The 19,103-nt window shown below is 44.1% G+C and overlaps 1 protein-coding gene across 1 annotated transcript; it reads left to right on the top strand.

The window, feature by feature from the left end:
* Nucleotides 1-71: 71 nt before the first annotated feature.
* Klhl10 (kelch like family member 10) lies at nt 72-16,784 on the top strand. Its single transcript, XM_005087380.4, has 5 exons — nt 72-410; nt 8,662-9,151; nt 9,819-10,436; nt 16,041-16,190; nt 16,373-16,784. The coding sequence occupies exons 1-5, from the start codon at nt 217-219 to the stop codon at nt 16,745-16,747; spliced, it is 1,827 nt and encodes a 608-aa protein (XP_005087437.1). The 5' UTR covers nt 72-216; the 3' UTR covers nt 16,748-16,784.
* Nucleotides 16,785-19,103: the final 2,319 nt, after the last annotated feature.

A 19,103-nucleotide genomic window follows, 5' to 3' on the forward strand; every position in this document is an offset into this window, starting at 1 on the left:
GGAGGGGGAGGAAAAGAAGGGGTAGGAGGGGTTCCAGAACCTGAGAGCACAATCCTGAGTGATCTCACTGTCCAGGATTCTGGAACTTGGGCTGCCTGATGGTCCCTATATGAAAGATGTAGTAGGGAAAAGGAGCGACAGCTGGCTAAAGGGGCCCCCCAGAACCCTCCCCAACACCCCAGGAGAGCAGCCTCTCTCCCCTGGTCCCAAGGTGCCATGGAGATGGAGAACACGGCGGCCTCCACCCGGTTCCACCAGCCTCACATGGAGAGGAAGATGAGTGCGATGACCTGTGAGATCTTCAACGAGCTCCGACTTGAGGGCAAGCTCTGCGACGTGGTCATCAAAGTCAATGGCTTCGAGTTCAATGCCCACAAGAACATCCTCTGTAGCTGCAGCTCCTACTTTAGGTACAGCTAAAGGGGCCGAGCTGAGCCCAAGGGGAGGCGGGGCTCCTCCTGGGACTCTTTCATCTATGATGATTTCCCATTTACCATGTTAAACTTAGGGACACTGACGCTCTGGGCTCCTTGTGGCCTGGCTGTGACTGAGCCAGAGCCCCTCTCTGTTTCCTCGTGTGTTTTAAACTGGTCCTCGGTCAACATTTGATAGGCCAGGGGCTTTCTCTTGGATTCTCACCCCAACCAACTTCTAGTTGGACACCCGTGAATTTTGCACGTAACCTAGATGATATCCCTGCTTCTGGTGACCCTCTTGGCCTAGTCCCAGTAGAGATCACTGAAAGCAGGGAGGGGAATTAGTAAGGCTAGAGAGGATGGGGTGGGGATAAGGGACAAGTACCCAGGAAATATTTTCAAAAGAAAGGGAGTTTGGGCTGAAATTCTTAACTTAGGAAGTGCATGGGTTCTTTTGTTTATAAGCTGAAAAAGTCAGAGTACTTGGTCCTAATGAAAACATGAAACATATGTTCGTATGCTTGCCTCTTGATAAAAGCTCCTATTCAAGCCCAGCTCAGTGGTGCAGGTCTATAATCCCACTTACTTACTCAGAGGCTGAGGCAAGAGGACCACGAGTTCAAGGCCCTGGGTGCTGGGGATATAGTTCAATAGTAGAAGGCTTGAGCAGCATGCACCAGGCCCTGGATTCAAGCACCAGTATCAAAGGGACCACAACCACCAATAACGACAATAGACAGTTCAAAGCCTGCCCAGAAAACTGAGTGAGGGTCTGTCTCAAAACAGCAATGACAGCAAAAGGGCTGAGGGAAACGTGCAATGAATGAGAGCTAGGCATTGTGCTACACATCTGCAATGTCGGCTCTCAGGAGGCCGAGGCACCAAAATGAGTTCAAGGTCAACCTGGTTGTGTAAACTCTAGGTTAGCCTGAGCTACATACAAGATTCTGTCTCAGTTACAACTGTCTCAGTTGCCTGATTAACAAAACCCCAATCCTTAACACCCCCACCCCAAAAAAACTCTATTCAGTTGAGGGGCCGCTCTGTGGTCCGCAGGTCTCATTCTGCCAAGTTGAAAACCTTAAAACTTGGAAACTTGGAAAAAAAAGACTTAGCAGGGTGGTGGTGGTGCATACCTTTGATCCCAGCATTGCAGAGGCAGAGACAGGCAGATCTCTGTGAGTTGGAGGCCAGCCTGCTCTACAGAGCTAGCTCTAGGACAGCCAAGGCTACATAAAGAACCTAGCTTGATAAACCAAAACAAGCAAACAAAAAAGCAACAACCAAAAAGACTTTATGCATATATGCAAGCCTTGCATGCCTGTGGGAGGTTATATATAGATGCTGGAACTGCAGGTAGAGGCAATTGACATAGATGCTGGGAACTGAACTCAAGTCCTCCCCAAGAGCAGTGTGAGCACTTAACCAAGAACCATCTCTGCAGCCCTAGGACTTTGGGTTGGTTTGTCTGTAGCTGGTTTGAGCTATTCTCAAGCTTAAGTTTTGTAGGTGACAATGTAGCATTGCAATGTTGAAAGGGTGGACATGCATGATTCTCCACTCTAGAACAGAGGCTACAAAAAGACCATAAGCCAGGCATATTGGCTCATCATGCCTGTAATCCCAGCACTGGAGAGACTGGGGCAGGAGGATTAGTAGTTCAAAGCCAGCCTGGGTACAGAGTGAGAATCTGTCTTTAAAAACAAACAAAACCAAAACAACAAAAAATAAGATAGTAAATATCTTTTTTTAAAAAATGCATTTGTTCATTTATTTTATTTACAGATATTTTGCCTGTATGCATGAATGCCTGAAAAGACCATAAGATGGCATTGGATCCCATGGAGACTGGAGTTACAGACTTTTGTCAGCACCATGTAGGTGCTTGGACTTGAACCCCAGTTCTCTGGAAAAGAGAGTCATTTCTCCAGCCCCAAGACAGTAAAATACCTTAAGTTCCAAAGGCCATATACTCTCTTGCAACTGTCCAACCCTGCCTTTATGTCAAGAAGAGCCAAACAGGGCCAGGCATGTTGGTGTCCATCTTTAATCCTGGCACTTGGGAGGCAGAGGCAGGCAGATCTCTGTGAGTTCTAGGCCAGTCTGGTCTACACAGGGAGTTCCAGAGCTACATAGGTGAGACCTCACCTTAAAAAAAAATGAATAGCCACAGACAGGACTAATACAAATTATATGTGGACACTGAAATATGAATGCAGTCCTAAAGTGCCACAAAGTGTTCTTTTGACACTCTGCCCCCTCATCATTCAGAAATGTAAAGAAAAACCTTTTTATCTGGGGGCAGCGTAACATCAGGTAGTGGGCTGGATTTGAGCTGCATTTGGCAGAGGCTGTAGGTTGGCAAGCCGGGTCCTGAGGAAGAATTTGATGCCTAAGCCCACTGGTCCTTCAGCTTCTCAGAAAACAAAAATTCTGTTTTATTCAATATCCAGAAATGGACCTAGTCACACAGAGAAACTAACACATACCTGTGGTCATTTATAGCCTATTTTCTGATGTGGTATTCCGAGTATTAGAAAGAAAACAAAGTGACCATTCCTGTACTCATGAGACTACTTTTTCTTTTTTTGTGTGTGTGGGTTTTTCGTTTGTTTGTTTGTTTGCTTTTTTGAGACAGAGTTTCTATGTAGCCCTGGCTGTCCTGGAACTCACTATGTAGTCCAGGATGGCCTTAATTCAGAAATCTCCCTGTCTCTGCCTCTAGAATTCTGGGATTAAAGGTATGCAGCACGTTTAATAAACACATCTTTTAGCCGGGCGTTGGTGGCGCACGCCTTTAATCCCAGCACTCGGGAGGCAGAGGCAGGTGGATCTCTGTGAGTTTGAGGCCAGCCTGGTCTACAGAGCGAGTTCCAGGATAGCCTCCAAAGCTACAGAGAAACCCTGTCTCGAAAAACCAAAAAAAAAATCTTTTTTTTTTAAATCTTAAAAACATATATATAAGCCGGGTGGTGGTGTTGCATGCCTTTAATTCCAGCACTCGGGAGGCAGAGACAGGCAGATGGATCTCTGTGAGTTCGAGGCCAGCCTGGTCTACAAGAGCTAGTTCCAGGACAGCCTCCAAAGCCACAGAGAAACCCTGTCTCGAAAAACAAGCAAACAAACAAACAAACAAAAAACATATATGTAAAGGGATGTCAGGGGCCAGCAAGATAACTCACTAGTGAAGGTGCTTGCTGCTAAACATGAGAATCTAGGTTCAGTCCCTGGGATCCACACGGTGAAAAGAGAGCACCAACTCCACAAGTTGTTCCCTGACCTCTACACCATGCCACTAGCACAAACAAGCATATAAACAAGTTTAACTAAAAAAAGTTGTCAGAGAAGACTTTGCTGACAAGGGACTCGGACATGGAATGCAGAAGTCTTGGGGACCCTTCCAGGGAGAGGGAAGACAAGTAAGGAGGCAGAATCACTTCCAGTGCACAAAGAATAGCTAAGGAGCCCTCAGGACAGAGGATAGGGAAGCTGGGAGACACCCAGAGCTCAACTGCTTTTGTAGTTATTAGTAGAGACCTGGAATATCCCTCTTAACAAGTCAGGGGAAGGTTTTTTTTTCTTTTTTTTTAATTTATTTTTCAGTTTAAATTTAGATAAGAAACAAGGTTGCTTCACAAGTCAGTTCCAGGTCCCTCTCCCTTTCCCTCCCCTCCTCCCGTACCCTCCCCCCAACTCCCCCATTATCCCCTCATTTCCCCAGGGAGGGTGAGGCCCTCCATGGGGGTGTCCATAGTCTGTCATTTCATATAGGGCAGGGCCTAGACCCTTCCCCAAGAGTTCAGGGTGCAGGGGAAGGTTTTGAGTGCAAGGGTGACATAAGCTTTTTGTAAGGATCTCTCTGGGGCTGAACTGGGCTGTCCACATGGGAGATTTAGTGGGCAGTGGGTTAAGGCAGATTTAGATTTAATGTTGGATATAGGAATATTTTGTCTGCACATAGGCCTATGTACCGTTTGTGTGTTTGGTGCCTGTGGAGGCAGATGAAGGCTACAGATTCCCTGAAAGTGAAGTTAGGATGGTTGTGAATCATCATGTAAGTGCTGGGACTCACAGAACTGAAGTTAGGATGGTTGTGAGCCACCACGTAGGTGCTGGGACTCAAAACCAGGTCCTCTGCAAGAGCAACAAGTATTAGCAGCTGGGTCATCTCTCTAAAAACTCTGGGACCCAGGTCTTCTTACTTATTTTTTTTAGGTTTTACAATTGTTTTATTGACTTTATGTGGCTTGACAAAATCATAAATTCCAGTTTCATCGACCTGGAAAATGAAGGATCAGATTACTCTCGAAATTGCTCCTGCTAAGTTTTCTGTGTTCCCCATGGTTATGAAAATGAGAGCTGTGAATTGTAGGTAGTTCTCAGGCCCAGCACCCACTCTCCTCGGCCTTCTGAGTTCTGGGAGAACATGTGTGCAACTCTTCTTTCAGTGACACTATGCTCCCAGTTAGGCCCATCTTTTACTTTTTAAATTTTTTATTTTATGCATATGACTGCTCTCTCTCTCTCTCTCTCTCTCTCTCTCTCTCTCTCTCTCTCTCTCTCTCTCTCTCTCTGTGTGTGTGTGTGTGTGTGTGTACCATGTGCATGCCTGGTGCCTGCAGAAATAATTAGGCATTATATCCCCTGGAACTGGAGTTATACATAGTTAGGAGTCACCAAAAGCGGGTGTTGGGAGTTGAACTGGGTCCTGTGCAAGAGCAGCTACGGAGGTATTTCTCTTGACCAAGACTGGGCCTTGGTCTCACTTTCACTCTAGAGTTCAATTTCTCCATCCAGAAACTGTAAAAGAAAAAAGGGAAATGACTGAGCGGGTAAAGTGCTTGCTGCCTAAGCAGGGAGACCAGAGTTCAGATCCCCAGAAACCATATAAAAGATAAACAGAGTGGCACATATTTGTAATTCCAGTGCTGGGAGGAAGAGACAGGTTGATCCTGGGGACTTGCTGGCTAGCCAGTCTAGTCAAAACAAAAACAAAAAACATACATACATACATACATACATACATACATACATACATGTTAAGAGAAGCTTTTTCTTTGAGAGGAGCCTTCCCGCCCGCCTGGTTCCAGATCCGCATCAGTCCCAAATAAACACACAGGAGGCTGTATTCATTATGAAGCTGTTGGCCTTGCTTGTCTCTTACTGGCTAGCTCTGCTTTAAGTAATTACCCCATAATTGTTAATCTAAGTATGTCTCTTACCGGAGAATAGTTCCGGGCTTCCTACCCATGCGGTTACATCTCGAACTCTCTTGTGTTTCTCCTTCCCAGAATCCTCCTGGACTCCTAGCCCCACCTATCTAGATTCCTATAGGCTCAACAGTACTTTATTGACAAATAACAGGCAAATAACAGGACTTCCCCAACATCTCCTCTTAAAAAGAAAGGTCTTAATTTTAACATAGTCAAATTATATATGACAGAACAGTTATCAAATAAGAACATAGTTACAATATTTTAGCAAGATTTAAAGAAAATATCATCCATGTCATCCTTGTGAGTCCAAAGTTCTATATGTTTATCTTTTATCATAACTAAGGAAAACTATAATTATAACTATCTGTCTTCAACTCCATCAAAGACCACAGAAGGATAATATATAAACACTAGGATTGATAGAGACATCTTACTGCCTGGACAGTCACCCGAATTTCCTCTGTAACGTTGGGGCATCCATCTTCAGCCCATAGGCCACAATGTGTCCAGAAGATTTCTCAGCAAAGCAGGAAATTTCAAACTGTCCATCTGCATTGGCAGTCTGTCAGTCATTTTTCTTTGTCCTGCAGAACGTCTCCTAGACTCTTCAATGAAGCAGGAACCCTGTAAGACTGAGTTCAGCAGTCACTTTTCTGTGGGTCCTGCATGTCCAGATTATACAACAACAGTCAAACAGTCTAGGCAAGAGCAGTTTCTTGCCCAAATGGCTAATATTGCCATGTTGAAAGCAAACTCCATAACGAGTTTTTTCGATGCCCATTTTCCTCTCAGACATAATTGGTGCTGCCAGGAGCAGACATTTCTCATTGTCAAGAAAAACCCTAAACCATTTTAAATGCCACTTTCTGAAGGTCTTTGAAAGGTTTGAAGACTATCTATCTCAAATATATTTCTGTATATCTAGAAAACCTAACTTACCTAACTATAAATTCCATTATAAGTAACTATCTATAGTCTGTATTCAATTATGTATTACATTTTGAAAGATCAGTATAAGCATAATACTTAATCAAGAGGAGAAATATACATATCACAAAATTGACCTTGAATTTGTATCAATAAATGAAAAACAATACCCATAACATAATTCCCCTTTTTACCATTAAAAAGTAGCTTGGCTGTGATCACTAGCCAATTATAAATAACCCCATTTAAATGAGAACAAAGATTTATAAACAAGATGGGAATTGGGACGTTGCTCATTCCAAACTGCTTCCTGCTGGAAGGGGGCGCTGTTTATACCATGGGGATCATGACAAAACTCAGAAACCTGTATAAGTCCATATTTTCGGGGTCTGTAAAGCTGCATCATCTTAACTGTCTCAATTGTTGGAACACCTTGTCCACTGCTTCCGGGGGTCTTGGTTCGTCGAACCACAGAAGCCTGGAAGGAATCCTCAGCTTTTCATTTTCTGTAGAAACATAAGCAAAAACTCCTTTTCCGAGTAACATATCCTTATACTTAAATTTTGAAGTCAAGGCACTTTCAAAACATAGAAGTTGGATTAATTCAGCAGCATTTATAATCAAGTGTACTTTAGCAGCAGTTCCTTCCTGAGCAAGCAAAAAACTGAAAAACACAATAGTGTACAGTATCCAGACTCTCTGTGTATTTTCCATCTTTACGTGGCTTATTTATTTATCTATTATTACTTTATTTCTTTTACTTTTATTTATTTTTTTCTGAGACAGGGTTTCTCTTTGGAAACCCGCCTGCCTCTGCCTCTGGAGTAAATCCTATGGGCGTGTGCCACCACAACACCGGCTTTTGTATTTATATACCACTTTGCCATTTCATTTTCTCTCTCAATCTCACGTATATTTTTAAACACACTGTAAACCTTTAGAGGTTTTGTTTATCCAAATCTGACTTTACTGTAAATCTTTATGTTTTTCTGGCCACGTGTCTTATCTGTAAAACCGCGGCTGTTTTAAACTGCCGTTTCAAGATGGCGGGCGTAAGCGTGATTCCAGCTTACCGCCTCAGTCCATGCTGACATCCAGCAAATGCTGCCACTTCCAGCTGTACGTACACACCTTTCAATCATTAGCAGAGTCTCTTAAAACAACCTTGCTGTTTTTTTTTTTCTTTTTATGCCGAGTCAGGAAGACTCTGGTAAGCCAGCCATGTGAATCTCGGCTTGTCGATAGCAAAACAGAGCACACCTGAGAAAATGCTGCTACCAAAAATCTGTGCTTCTCTCCGTTCTTCTGTTTCTAAAATACCTTTAAAGCTTTTGTCATTCTACGTGGAAATTCAATCCCACTCCTGACACCATTCTGTTAAGAGAAGCTTTTTCTTTGAGAGGAGCCTTCCCGCCCGCCTGGTTCCAGATCCGCATCAGTCTCAAATAAACACACAGGAGGCTGTATTCATTATGAAGCTGTTGGCCTTGCTTGTCTCTTACTGGCTAGCTCTGCTTTAAGTAATTACCCCATAATTGTTAATCTAAGTATGTCTCTTACCGGAGAATAGTACCGGGCTCCCTACCCATGCGGTTACATCTCGAACTCTCTTGTGTTTCTCCTTCCCAGAATCCTCCTGGACTCCTAGCCCCACCTATCTAGATTCCTATAGGCTCAACAGTACTTTATTGACAAATAACAGGCAAATAACAGGACTTCCCCAACACATACATACATACATACATAGCAAAGACAGTCAATATTGATTTGTGGCCTTGATATGTGCAAGCACAGGCTAGTGTACCTACACACACACACACACACACACACACACACACACACACACACCTTGAAAATAGAAGGTAAAGACAGAGTGACCACAGGAGGTTCCTAGAAAGGCACTTTTCACACCCACGGTCTGAAACCATTCCTCACTGCACTCTCTCAGGCCAGTCTAGTTCCAACATACTCACAGGGCAATGCTTGGAGTGTGTCCAAGCCCTCAGAGAGCAAAGGAACCGGGGTGGGGTTTGGGGTGAGGGTGGTCACCAGGAGGGGAATGTTTCTGTGCTGCTTCTCTCATTTTTCGTTTTTTTACCCAGAGCTTTGTTTACGAGTGGCTGGAACAACACTGAGAAGAAGGTTTACAACATTCCTGGCATTTCCCCTGACATGATGAAGCTAATTATTGAGTATGCATACACTCGGACCGTACCAATCACCCCTGACAACGTGGAGAAGCTGCTGGCTGCTGCTGACCAATTTAACATCATGGGGATTGTTAGGGGTTGCTGTGAGTTCCTCAAGTCGGAGCTGTGTCTGGATAACTGTATCGGCATCTGCAAGTTCACGGACTACTACTACTGCCCTGAGCTGAGGCAAAAGGCCTACATGTTCATCCTGCACAACTTCGAGGAGATGGTGAAAGTCTCTGCAGAGTTTCTGGAGCTCTCAGTCACTGAGCTTAAGGACATCATTGAGAAAGATGAACTCAACGTGAAGCAGGAAGACGCTGTATTTGAGGCCATTTTAAAGTGGATTTCTCACGACCCCCAAAACAGGAAGCAACATATTTCAGTTTTGCTTCCTAAGGTCAAGTTTAGTTATTCTTTGCAAATGCTTACTTGCTCACGTTTGATTCATTTACCTGGAGGGACCGTCCCTAAGGGCCACAGATCCCAAGGCTGTGTCAACACTTAGTGAGGGGCATCTCCTGCTTCTCTCTGAAGTTTGCAATTTTCTCTACCCTTGATGTTGATAGTTCTTTCTTTAGCCAAAATTCCCTCTTGGTATTGGGGGTAGCAGCAGGGGATTCCACAGAATTCTAAGAGGTCTCTCACCCTCTTCCTATTTACTATGGTCCCCACAGCAAGGTACAAGCTATCATAGGAACTAAGTCACAAGAGTGGCACACGATTGTAGTCACTTGATCCTAGTTACTGTCATTTTAAATATGGAGCTATATTGAATTTCTGGACAATTATGCAACTTCTTTTGGTCTAAAAGCTCTACCCAGTGGTCAAGGACTATGTAGCTGTTACCCTCAGGTGCCTTCTGACTAGCTCATTTCTTCATATGTATACCACCTCCTCAAGACAAATACATCTATGAGCTACACGTTAAAAAGCAAAGAAAGGGGCTGGAAATATGGCTCAGAGGTTAAGAGCACTTGCTGCTCTTCCAGAAAGCAGGGCTTAAAGAGATGGGACTTGCAGACACCCTTGCCTCGTCTGAATAAATTTCTGTATTTCCTTCTTAGGTTCGCCTGGCCCTAATGCATGCTGAGTACTTCATGAATAATGTTAAGATGAATGACTATGTCAAAGACAGTGAGGAATGTAAGCCTGTCATCATTAACGCCCTAAAGGCCATGTATGACCTGAACATGAACGGACCCTCCAATTCTGACTTCACCAATCCACTCACCAGGCCCCGTCTGCCCTATGCCATTCTATTTGCTATTGGTGGCTGGAGTGGCGGAAGCCCCACCAATGCCATTGAGGCATATGATGCTCGAGCAGACAGATGGGTGAATGTCACTTGTGAGGAAGAGAGTCCTCGAGCCTACCATGGGGCAGCCTACTTGAAAGGCTATGTTTATATCATCGGGGGGTTTGATAGTGTAGACTACTTCAATAGTGTTAAGCGTTTTGACCCTGTGAAGAAAACTTGGCACCAAGTGGCCCCTATGCACTCTAGACGTTGCTATGTCAGCGTGACAGTCCTCAGCAATTTCATCTATGCCATGGGAGGGTTTGATGGCTATGTGCGTCTCAACACTGCGGAACGATATGAGCCAGAGACCAATCAATGGACACTCATTGCCCCCATGCACGAGCAGCGGAGTGATGCAAGCGCCACAACACTCTATGGGAAGGTAAAGCACCAGGGTGGAATGGGAAGATGGATACTGTTCTTCCTTTGGGGATGAGGCTGGAAGACAAAGTGGCAATACTTACTTGGCAGTACAGTTGTCTTTCAGTACCCACTGAAGATTGGATGACGGTCCAGTGTACACAGCCGCATCCAGATGCTCGAGTCTCATATAACATGGTATGGTGCTTGTGTATAGCCTATGCACAGTTGCGTGTGGGGGCACATACCCATAAACCTAACACTTGGGAGGCTAAGACAGGAAGATTGCTATGAGTATAAGGCCAGCCTGGGCTATACAGAGTTCAGGGCAAACAGGAAGACTATCTCAAACTAAGAAAACTGTTGTATAATTTCCTCCCATATACTTATCTCCAGATGACTTATAGTGACATTATGTAAATGCTATGTAAATTGTTATACTGTATTTTTTACATAACAGAAAAAATGTATTTTTCAGTACATATATTTAAATTTTTTAATTAAATTTTTGGGGGACATGACATGAGCACATGTGGGGGTCAGGGGACAACTTACAGGAGTAGATTCTCTCCTTCTACCAGGTGAGGCCCAGGGATCAAACTCAGGTCTTCGGGTTTGGTGGCAAATGCCATTGCACACTAGGCCATATCTCACTAGCCAATTTTATTTTATTAGATATAAAAATTATGCATTTGTATGTTCTGCCTGCATGTATGTAGCACCCACGGGAAACAGGCAGCCTACAACTTCCTACATCTTTCGATTCCAGCTCCAGGGGATCTAACATATTCCTCTGGCTTCCGAGGGCTGGCTCTCTCTCTCTCTCTCTCTCTGTGTCAAACTAGTTTTTTTTTTGTTTATTTGTTTTTGGTTTTTCGAGACAGGGTTTCTCTGTGGCTTTGGAGGCTGTCCTGGAACTCGCTTGGTAGACCAGGCTGGCCTCGAACTCACAGAGATCCGCCTGCCTCTGCCTCCCCAGTGCTGGGATTAAAGATGTGAGCCACTAACGCCTGGCTCAAACTAGTTTTTAAAAGTTTAAAACATTATGTGTGTGCTCATGTGAGGATATGTGCACAGGAATGCAATGCAGGTGGTGCCTACAGGCCAGAAGCATCAAATCCCCTGGAGATGGAGTTCCAGGTGGTTGTGCACTGTTTCAGGTGGATGCTGGAAATCTGCAAGGGCAATTGTCTTTCTTTTTACACATTTTCTCTGTGTAGCCCTGGCTGTCCTAGAACTTACTCTACCGTAGACCAGTTTGGCCTTAAACTCAAGAGATGTGTCTGCCTTTGCCTCCCAAGTGCTGGGATTAAAGGCGCGCGCCACCACCGCCTGGCTCTTTCTTTTGAAACTACGTTTTTATTTAGTGTGTGTGCAAACTCATCTGTGGTGCACATGCGGAGGTCAGAGGGCAACTTGCAGAAGTCAGCGTTTCCCTCCCACTATGTACCCATTGAGCCACTGAACTCCTTTACCCACTGAGCCATCCTTCCAGCCCTCCCCAATACTTTTCTGTAATTATTTGTGTGTGGGGGCATACCTGTGACACAGTGCAAGCATGGAGGTCAGAGGACAACTTTCCTTTCCATTACGTGGGACCTGGAGATTGCATTTAGGTTGTCAGCCTCAGTGACCAGTGCTATTAACCCACTAAGCCACCTCACTTAGCCCTCTCCCCAATATCTGCAGTCCTGGCTTTAGTGAATGGATGTGTGGAAACTGAGGTGCACAGGACTGACTGTGTTCTTTTTCTCAAGTTATCAAGTGGCCATTTATAATTAAAAAAAAGATTTATTAATTATGTACATAGTGTTCTGCCTACACATATGTCAGTTCACCAGAAGAGGGCACCAGATCTCACTATAGATGGTTGAAAGCCACCATGTGGTTGCTGGGAATTGAACTCAGGACCTCTGGAAGAGCAGTCAGTGCTCTTAACCTCTGAACCATCTCTCCAGCCCCTAAGTTTATAATTTTTGCTTATTAAAAAACAATGTGCCAGGCATGGTGGTGCACGCCTTTAATCCCAGCACTCAGGAGGCAGAGGCAGGCAGACCTCTGTGAGATTGAGGCCAGCCTGGTCTACAGAGCTCCAGGACCTACAGGCTGGGCTACAAAGTGAGACCCTTCTTCAAAAAACTCAGGGGGCAGAAGCAGAGGATCTCTGAGTTTGAGCCCAGCCTGACCTACACAGCAAGTTCCAGGACAGCCAGGACTGTTATAGAGAGAAAATCTGTCTCGGAAAATAAAAACAAACAGAAAAAAAATTTCAAACAACAAACAAACCCCAAACAGCCAAACAAAATGCATGGCTGGGTATGGTAGCACACACTTTAAACCCAGTTCTCTAGAGGCCGAGGCAGGCAAATTTCTGTGAGTTCAAGGCCAGCCCAGTTTACATAGTGAGCTGTAGGCCAGTAAGGGTTACTTACACAGTGAGGCAAAGCCCTGTCTCAAGACAAAACACTAAAGGAATAATGGATGAAACTGGGCATGCAGCTCAGTTGGTAGAGATAGCTGAATAGCAAATTGAAGACCTGAGTTCAATTTCCAGCACCAGGTACCACCAGGTGTGGTGGCAGCTGGCTGTTAGCCCGAGGAGGTGAGGGCAGGAGAACTAGAAATGTAAGGTCATCCTCAGCTACATAGTGAGTTTGAGGCTAGTTTGGGGTAAATGGAATCCTGTCTCCAAACAAAAAACAAACCATGTAGGTGGGGAGACTGCTTAATTGGTAAAGTGTTTGCCTTGCCAAGCAAGATCCTCATTTGTTTGTAATCTGCGTGCCGGGAAGGCAGAAACAAACAGATCTCTGTTCTAAGACCAACTAGCCTAACCTACTTAGCAAGTTCCAGGGCAGTGAGAAAACTGTCTCGAAATGGACAACCCACCAAAGCAGCTGGGGACCTGAAAAGACTGTTCGACGCCTAAAAGCACTTGTGCTCCTGCAGAGGACCTGGGTTCAGTTGTTAGCACACGTGGCAGCTTACAACCGCCAACTGCCTGTAGTTCCCGTTCCAGGGGATCTAGTGCCCTCTTCTGGCCTCTGCAAGCACCTACATACACATGGTGCACATACAGATAAGCAGGCACACGTGCATACACACAAATAGAAACAAGTAAAATAAAGAGATGGATGGTACCATCCAGATGGCTCAGCATGTAGGAGAGCTTGCCACCAAGCCTGACCTGAGACCAGTTCAGAACCAACATCAGGAGAGAACCAATTCTAAGTTGTCATTTGCTCTCCAAATGTGCATCATGGCAAATGCACAGAGACAGTCATGTATGCATGTGCACATGTGCATGTACACACGCAAATATGCATGTTAAAAAAAAGAATGGTTTTTAAGGACCTAATGTTCTCGGGCCTCCACGTGCATATACATACATATTGCATCCACACACACATTCATGTACACACAGAATTCATGTACACACAAAGAAAATAAATTTAGATTCTATAGACTGGCACTAAAAATGTCCCCTGGGAGCTGGGCGGTGGTGGCATATGCTTTTTAATCCCAGCACTCAAAAGGCAGAGGCAGGCAGATCTCTGAATTAGAGGCCAGCCTGGTCTACAGAGCGAGTTCCAGGAGACTCCAAAGCTACAGAGAAACCCTGTCTCAAAAAAACAAAAAACAGAAAACCAACCCAAAATACAAAAATGTCCTCTGGGAGTCTGGAGGAATTGCTCAGTGGTTAAGATCAACTGCTACTCTTCCAGAGGACTCCAATTAGATCCCAACACCTGCTTGGCAGCTAACAGTCTGTAACTCCAGTTTCAAAGGAATCTAACACCTTCTGGTCTCTGAGGACATGCATATGGTGTATAGGCAGGCATACAGGTAAAACATCCACATACAAATAAAATAAATATTTAAAATGTCCCCTGGGCCTTTGAGTTGGCCCAAGGGGTACAGGCATTTGCTATCAAATATGGTAATCCAACTTCCATCCTTGGTATCTAGGAGAGATGATGGGAGAACTGACACCACCAAGTTGTCCTCTGACTTCCACATGTATGCCACGGCACAGGTGCATGAATGCTTACAAATAAATGCAATTTGGGGGAAAATAAGAGGACAGGGAAAGACAGGTGTGGTAGTACAGGCTTTTAATCTCTGGAGGCTGAGGCAGGGAAGTCTGCCTAGTCTACATGGCGAGTTCCAGGACAACCAGGGCTATGGTAAGAGACAGGGAAAAAAGTAAAAATTAAAGAGCACATGGAGCCAGGCAGGGGTGGTACACACTTCTAATCCCAGCACTTGAGAGGCAGAGCAGGCAGATCTTTGTGAGTTTAAGGCCAGCATAGTCTTCAGAGTGAATTCCAGGACAGGTTCCAAAGCTACACAGAGAAACCCTGTCTTGAAAAACCAAAAAGCACATGGAGGAGCTGGAGAGATGACCTAGTGGTTAAGAACACTGACTGTTCTTCCAGAGGACCTGGGTTCAATTACAAGCGCCCACTGGCAGCTCACAACCATCTGTAACTCTAATCCCAGGGGATCCCACAACCTCTTCTGGCTCTCACTGACGCTGCACATACACGGTACAGACTAACTTGCAGACAAAACACCCACACACATAATACACAAGTTGTCCCTGCTCACGTCTACCAGCAGGCCTGTAACTTGGAGGCCATCCGGCACAGGCTATGCTCTGGGCTGGGACAAGCTGCTATGTCCTCTCCACATCCTTAGAAGATAGATCTCCAAAAATTAGTAAGCATTCCCTGCCATACATGTATCTTCGGTCTACTCCCCAGTATAATTTTTTTTTCTTCGAGGCAGGGTTTCTCTGTATTGTTTTGGAGGCTGTCCTGGAACTCTCTCTGTAGACCAGGCTGGCCTCAAACTCACAGAGATCCACCTGCCTCTGCCTCCCGAGTGCTGGGATTAAAGGCGTGCACCACCAACGCCCCGACCAGTATAATTTTTTGTTAATTTATTTTTTACAGTCCAATCCCAGTTCCCCCTCCCTCCTCTCCCGCTCCCCCTATCCTCCCCCATTCCATCTGCTCCTCAGAGGAAGTAAGGCCTCTCCTATGAAGTCTACTAAATTTGTTCCATCATCTAGTTGAGGCAGAACCAAGGCACCTTTCCACCCCCACACCCCTGTCTAAGTTGGGTAAGGTATCTCTCCACACAGAATGGGCTCCACTAAGTCAGTCTGTGCATTAGTGTCAGGTCTTGGACCCACTGCCAGTGGCCTCATCTATTGTCCCAGTCACAGCATTGTCACCTATTAAGGCAGTCTAGTTTGGTCTTATGCTGATTCCCCATTTGTCAGACCTGAGTCAGTGATCTCTCACTAGCTCGGGTTCGCTGATTCTGTGGGTTTCCCCATCATGGTCTTGACTCCTTTGTTCATATTATTGCTCCTCCCTCACTTCCATTTTACTCCAGGAGTTGGCCCATTGGTTTGTTGTGGATTTCTGCATCTGCTTCCACCGTTTTCTGGAAGAGGCTTCAAGCTTCTCTGGGGTTGTGGATTGTAGGCTGGGTATCTTTTGCTTTATGTCTGGTATCCACTTATGAGTGAGTACATACTATATTTGTCTTTCTGGTTTTGGGTTACCTCACTCTCCTCAGTATAATTTAGCAATCCTGAATTCTCTCCACACAGGTCTACATATGTGGTGGGTTTAATGGAAACGAATGCCTGTTTACAGCAGAAGTGTACAACACTGAGAGCAATCAGTGGACAGTCATTGCACCCATGAGGAGCAGGAGGAGTGGAATAGGTGTAATTGCTTACGGGGAACATGTATACGCAGTGAGTTTCTATTGTACAATGATAAAATGGCATCCTTAGATTTTCTAATAGCAAAGAGGTTTAGCCTACCATTGGCAAGCATTTGAAAAGAGACATAGCATCACTGGCTCTCCCCACAAGGGCTTCCTTGGTGGACAGAAGCAATGGATAGCAGTCAACCTTGTTTCTTTTGCTCTTCACAGGTAGGTGGCTTTGATGGAGCTAATCGACTGAGGAGTGCAGAAGCCTATAGTCCAGTGGCTAATACTTGGCGCACAATCCCCACTATGTTTAATCCTCGTAGCAATTTTGGTATCGAGGTAGTGGACGACCTCTTGTTTGTGGTGGGTGGCTTTAATGGCTTTACCACCACCTTTAATGTTGAGTGCTATGATGAAAAGACCGATGAGTGGTATGACGCTCATGACATGAGCATATACCGCAGTGCTCTGAGCTGCTGCGTGGTACCAGGGCTAGCCAATGTTGGGGAGTATGCAGCTAGACGGGACAACTTCACAGGATTAGCACTGCGAGATGAAGTAAAGTATTCCGCTTCGACAAGTACCCTACCTGTATGAGCCTCTTCATTTAGCTAATAAAAAGTCTAAGCAATAAGAATTAATTCTTTTTTTAAATAAATTCAGTGTTTAAACTTGTAAGAGTACTGGAAAATGTTCAACTTAAGGGAAGCAAGGGTTGGATAAATGATGGAGTAAGGAAGAAGGTAATTATTTTCAACAGTGCATAATTAAGAAGAAAAACCACACAGTACAAAACAGCTCTAAAGAAATATGTTTATTGAAAACTTACATTTAGACAATTAGTAACTTGAACACGAGCAAGATAGCTTCAGGAACATAATACCTCAGAGTGTTCTAAATAATGTAGCTCCTCTAACCTGAAGGGAAAGAATCAAGATTATATCTTGCATAGGGGCCTGGGTGTCACTAGCCAAAAAAACTGTTTATAAGCTAAGTACTTATTTTACAAATAACACAACTAGTCCCAGCTCATGGATGGTAACATTTTCAAACACCTAGCAAGTACTGTGTTTCACAGGTGCAGGAAGCAGGAGGGGTACCTGATTAACAAGTCCTTTAAGGTACCACACTCCTAGCAAGGCTAACAGAGTAAGCCAAAAGCTGTGAGGGTTACATGAAGAGTCATTTGGCTAAGGAAAAGTAAAGTCCTTACAGCAGATGACTACTTTGTAAGGTTACTGTCACTGTATTACAACCCTCAATAATTGTTTGGTTTTAATGACTAGAACATAACATATACTGTAAGTATAACAACAAAATGGACTTTCCTCAAGAAAATAACAAACGGAGTGATGAGCTGTGCCAAAATGTTTAATAGCTGAGAACAGACTGAATTGTTGCTCAAATATTCTAGGGTCGAAGCACCGTATTTCTCTAATGTAGGAAGAATATTTGTTTCACAACACCATATATGTTCAAAGACATGAAACGTGACTAACATGCCCTTTGCATGTCACATAAGCTTAGTTCACAAGGTACCAGAAAGAGGTCCTGGATACTTTATTAGACCGAGCAGCTAAAATATGTAACACAGCTCCAGTCTACTTATAGTGTTGACACTGGAATCAAGAAGCAGAAAAGGAAGTATTTCAAACACACCACATGCTACAGTCAGAGAGGAAAAGTGTGCACAAGAACCTGCCTACCAGCTATTGACAGGATTGGAACACAAAGGTGCTCTCTGTAGCTTTTCAGACTGAGGGTCTGTATTTTAAAAGCTCAGTAGTTTAAAATAATTTTTGGTCCCAGAAATACTACACATAACCAGGTAATCAAAACATAATTACCGTCAGTTAATTTTAAGTGTTCTTAGCAAAAATGTTACTTTGAACCAGCACAGAAAAGCAAAGCTATCAGGATACATGCAAGTGATGATCGCTTAAACACTAAGCTCACAACTGACATTTTCCATCTAAAATGTAGATAGGAAGGGAGGGGCCCATTATGATGTGGAAACAGCCTTACTCAAAGTAATGGGCACTCATTACTTTTTGGTGTAACTGAGTCCTCCCTTTCTAACAAAGAAAAAGCAACAAAAGGTTCACTTGAATATATTTAAACTATGTTTTAAACTGTTTTCATAAGACATTTCATTCACAAAGAGCCATATTAAACATGCATGATTATCATTATAAATACTGTTGTGTCCAGTTTAGAATTTCAGAATGTCAGCCGTGAACAGATTTAAGCAAATCTGGTTTCTTTCCTTCCTGACAAGTTAGTTACAGTATTTAGAAGACACAAGTTATGGTGGTGAAGCCACACATGTGAATTTACATATGAACATTAGAAACTTGGTAGTCAGGAAAACCTGCACACCATCATGCAAGGAAGGACTTACCCCTTCATTCAGCCAGGGCCTAGGCTGCCTGCTGATCAGAAAAACAGTGGTTTCAATCAAGTTTTTAAAACCAGATTATACCTAAATCTTAGGAGTCATATTATCTGTTCAAAAATGAATAAAGGACAAAAAGATGGCCCTATTAAAAATTTGGTGGTAACAGTCCCAAAATACAATTCTGGGACCAAAAAGCCAAAAGCAAAATACATGACTTTCTCCTGGAGCAAGCTGGCATCCTGATGAAATACTAAATGGTTTTCTTGTATGGTCAGAGAGTTGAAGGCAAGCTTCCTTCAATGAGCTTCAAGACTGGAAGCTGCACAGACCACTTATAACTAAGGAGTGCTTCTCAGAATCCAAAGGCTTTTGTTACTAAGGTAACTACAGAGTGGGCTGGGAAGCAACCTAGTCGGCAGTGTCCCCTAGCGTGTGCAAATCCCTGTGTTCAGTTCCCAGCAGTAAAAAACCACCAACCTCAAGAAACCCAAAGGATGGCAATTGAGAAAAAGTTAAGGGAAAGAATAACAACAGATCATTTACTTGCAGTTTCCC

Source organism: Mesocricetus auratus, unplaced genomic scaffold, assembly GCF_017639785.1.
Source record: "Mesocricetus auratus isolate SY011 unplaced genomic scaffold, BCM_Maur_2.0 Super-Scaffold_100007, whole genome shotgun sequence".
Classification (NCBI taxonomy): domain Eukaryota; kingdom Metazoa; phylum Chordata; class Mammalia; order Rodentia; family Cricetidae; genus Mesocricetus; species Mesocricetus auratus.